The 2,756-nt window shown below is 53.6% G+C and overlaps 1 protein-coding gene across 1 annotated transcript in view; it reads left to right on the plus strand.

The window, feature by feature from the left end:
* Positions 1-2,756, plus strand: part of SCARF1 (scavenger receptor class F member 1) — a gene marked incomplete at its 5' end in the record, with an annotated part of 11,933 nt that overhangs the window by 7,506 nt on the left and 1,671 nt on the right. Inside the window, 4 exons of the mRNA XM_012810913.2 lie at positions 45-148; positions 568-688; positions 1,928-2,049; positions 2,130-2,322. Of these exons, the coding sequence (XP_012666367.1) occupies positions 45-148; positions 568-688; positions 1,928-2,049; positions 2,130-2,322 (540 nt within the window). The remainder of the gene's footprint in view (positions 1-44; positions 149-567; positions 689-1,927; positions 2,050-2,129; positions 2,323-2,756) is intronic.

A 2,756-nucleotide genomic window follows, 5' to 3' on the forward strand; every position in this document is an offset into this window, starting at 1 on the left:
CTTCTTACCCAGCCTTCAGCCTGCCTCTCCCTATTACCACATAGTTGCAACACTTCCTGCCCATCTGGCTTCCATGGAAACAACTGCTCAGTGCCCTGCGAATGCCCAGAAGGACCCTGCCACCCAGTCTCTGGGGTCTGCCAGCTAGGTAAGGTAGAGGGAGCACATGGGGTGTGGTGACCAAGGAAAGTCTGCCCCTTCACTTGGGTTTTAGGGGTCTGTCACTTGCCAGGGAGGCAGGGCCCACTTTAGAGACATTCCCTATGCCTGGACTCTTTGTGGATGCTTTAGGACCACTTGAAGATGTAACAGAGCTCCTGCCCCCTAAGAAACCAGGCTAGAACAAGGGAATGAGCAGGCAGGGCTGGGCACTAGCATGACAGGAAAATCGGGGACACAAGCTTATGGAATGGGCCATGGGTCATCAGGAGACATACCTGCAAAGAGGCTTCCTGGAGGTGGGGAGGGAACTCCCAGGGAGAAGATCCTGGAAGGAGACAGAGTCGGAGACACCGATGTTCAGGAGACAGGAAGGCCCTGAATAATTGGCCATCTACCCCGCCCCAGGCCCTCACAGTCAGGACTCCGCCCTCATCGTGGGCATCCTTGTGCCTCTGCTGCTGCTACTCCTGGGCCTTGCCTGCTGTGCCTGCTGCTGCTGGGCCGCCCATTCAGACCCCAAGGACAGGTGAACACTGGCCTATCCCTTCTCTACCTCATAGCTTAGGCCTGGGGTAGGACAAAGGGGCATCTGGTTTCCTTTCAAGGGTGGGGAAGGGCCAGCCTTGTCACATGTAGGTCAGAGGTAATGGAGGTGGCTTGGTAGTGTCTATGGCCTGGAGATACCAACTCAGCCACTTGCCCTCCTTGGAAGCCTTAGATGGGGAAGTTTCTGAGTTGCATGAGAAAGGGGCACTGGGCCCCAGCCTGGAAACTCAAATCTGCTGCAGAAGGCTGAGAGTAGACCAACGGGGACTAGAGGAGAGGGAAAACACAGAAGCAGCAGCTCAGTTCTGAGCAGGGAGGGGAGGAGACCAGCCCTCAAATGCCCCAGAAAGGAGAGCGACATAAAAGTCTTCACAGCAGTTTTCTGAGAGATGGAGGGGGCCGCAGGGGAACGTTGCTCACACAGAGCTTTGTACCTTTACAAAAACTCTTCACATCCGCTGGCTCTTTTGAGACTCACAGCAGCATGGGGGATTTGGAACAGGGCATGTGGGGGTGGGAGGATTATTGTCCTCAATCCACAGAGGACACTGAGGCCCAAGATGACCCAGCTAGTCACTGGCATGCACAAAGCTCCCACCCGGCTTTCCAGACTTTGTCCAATGCTCTCACGTTACTTCTCACACTAGTCCTTGAGCTCCACATGCTTTGGGGCATTCAAAGGTGAGTAGATCCAATTGCTCTTGCCCCTGCCCCAGGGTATAGAAGCTAGGAGTGGGAGAAAACCCTTTACAGGAGCAGGAGGACGTGTGCAAAGGCTGTCAGAGGAATGGTGACGGGTAGAGCAGCTGTAGCACATCCAGCTTGAGTGTGGAGAATGGGCACAAGGTCTTCTGGGGGGGGTGTCATTTGAGATGGGTGAGCTGGGGTTCAGCTAGGATGAAAATAACAGCTATATGTTGGGGAACTCCCATAGGTCCCTAGCACTGTGTTGGGTCCTACAAAAAGCTCTGATAGATTGTTGTTCCCATTTTACAGACGAGGAAACTGAGACCCAGGAAGGTAAAGTCTGAGCCAGAGTTGTTATCCAGGTCTTTCTGACTCTAGAGCCACAATATCTCCTGTGGCAGGCCTGAATCTTGGGCTAAATTATTGGGATTTTATTCGGTAGTCAATAGAGATTCATTGAAATAGATGGCTAAGTGACACATGTCACCTTGGGTCTTATACAAAGCCCACTTTTCCTGTCCTACCCTCTTAGGCCAGTGAGCAATGGAGCTGCTGTGTCCAGGATGAAGCTGCAGGTCTGGGGGGCACTGACCACCCTGGCCTCTGCGCTGCCCTGTTTTTCCCTGAGCACCCACAAGCTACCCTGGGTGACAGGTAAGTGGAGGCTGGGGTTGGGGGCTGGGATGGGATAAGGCTTCCCATCAGGCTCTGCATCTGACCTGGAGTCCCTACAGTCTCCCATCACGACCCGGAGATTCCCTTCAACCACAGCTTCATCGAGCCGCCCTCTGCTGGCTGGGCCTCTGATGACTCCTTCTCTTCTGATCCCGAGTCTGGAGAAGAGGATGAGGGTCCTGCCTACTGCGTGCCACCCCAAGAAGGTAGCTCCCCAGCAGCCTACTTAGCCCCTGAGCATCCCTGCCCACCACAACATCTTTCTCAGTCCTTCAAACATTGATCAGGTGCCCATTCTGTGCCGTCACTATCCCTGGCTCTGGAGACACAACAAAGAACAAGATTGATTCCTATGCTCACCAGGCTTGTAGTCTGGTGGGCTGTAATCAAACAGGCCATCAGACAATTATAGGACTTTGATGGGGCCTGCACACATAGGAGCTCATAATCTAGCCACATCCGGGAAGATGTGTTAGTGACACTGGAGTTCAATCTAGCCAGCTGAATCAGTAGGAGGTAGCCAAGTGGAAGTTAGGGAGAAGTGGGAACAGTGTTTCAGGAAGAGGGAACAGCCAAAGGCACTAGCCACATACACCTAACGTGGCGGGTTTGAATCCAGTCGAGCCAGTCAAACAACAATGATAGCTGCAACCAAAAAATAGCCAGGCGTTGTGGCGGGCGCCTGT

This window comes from Otolemur garnettii, unplaced genomic scaffold, assembly GCF_000181295.1.
Source record: "Otolemur garnettii isolate 467f Iridium unplaced genomic scaffold, OtoGar3 scaffold00145, whole genome shotgun sequence".
Classification (NCBI taxonomy): domain Eukaryota; kingdom Metazoa; phylum Chordata; class Mammalia; order Primates; family Galagidae; genus Otolemur; species Otolemur garnettii.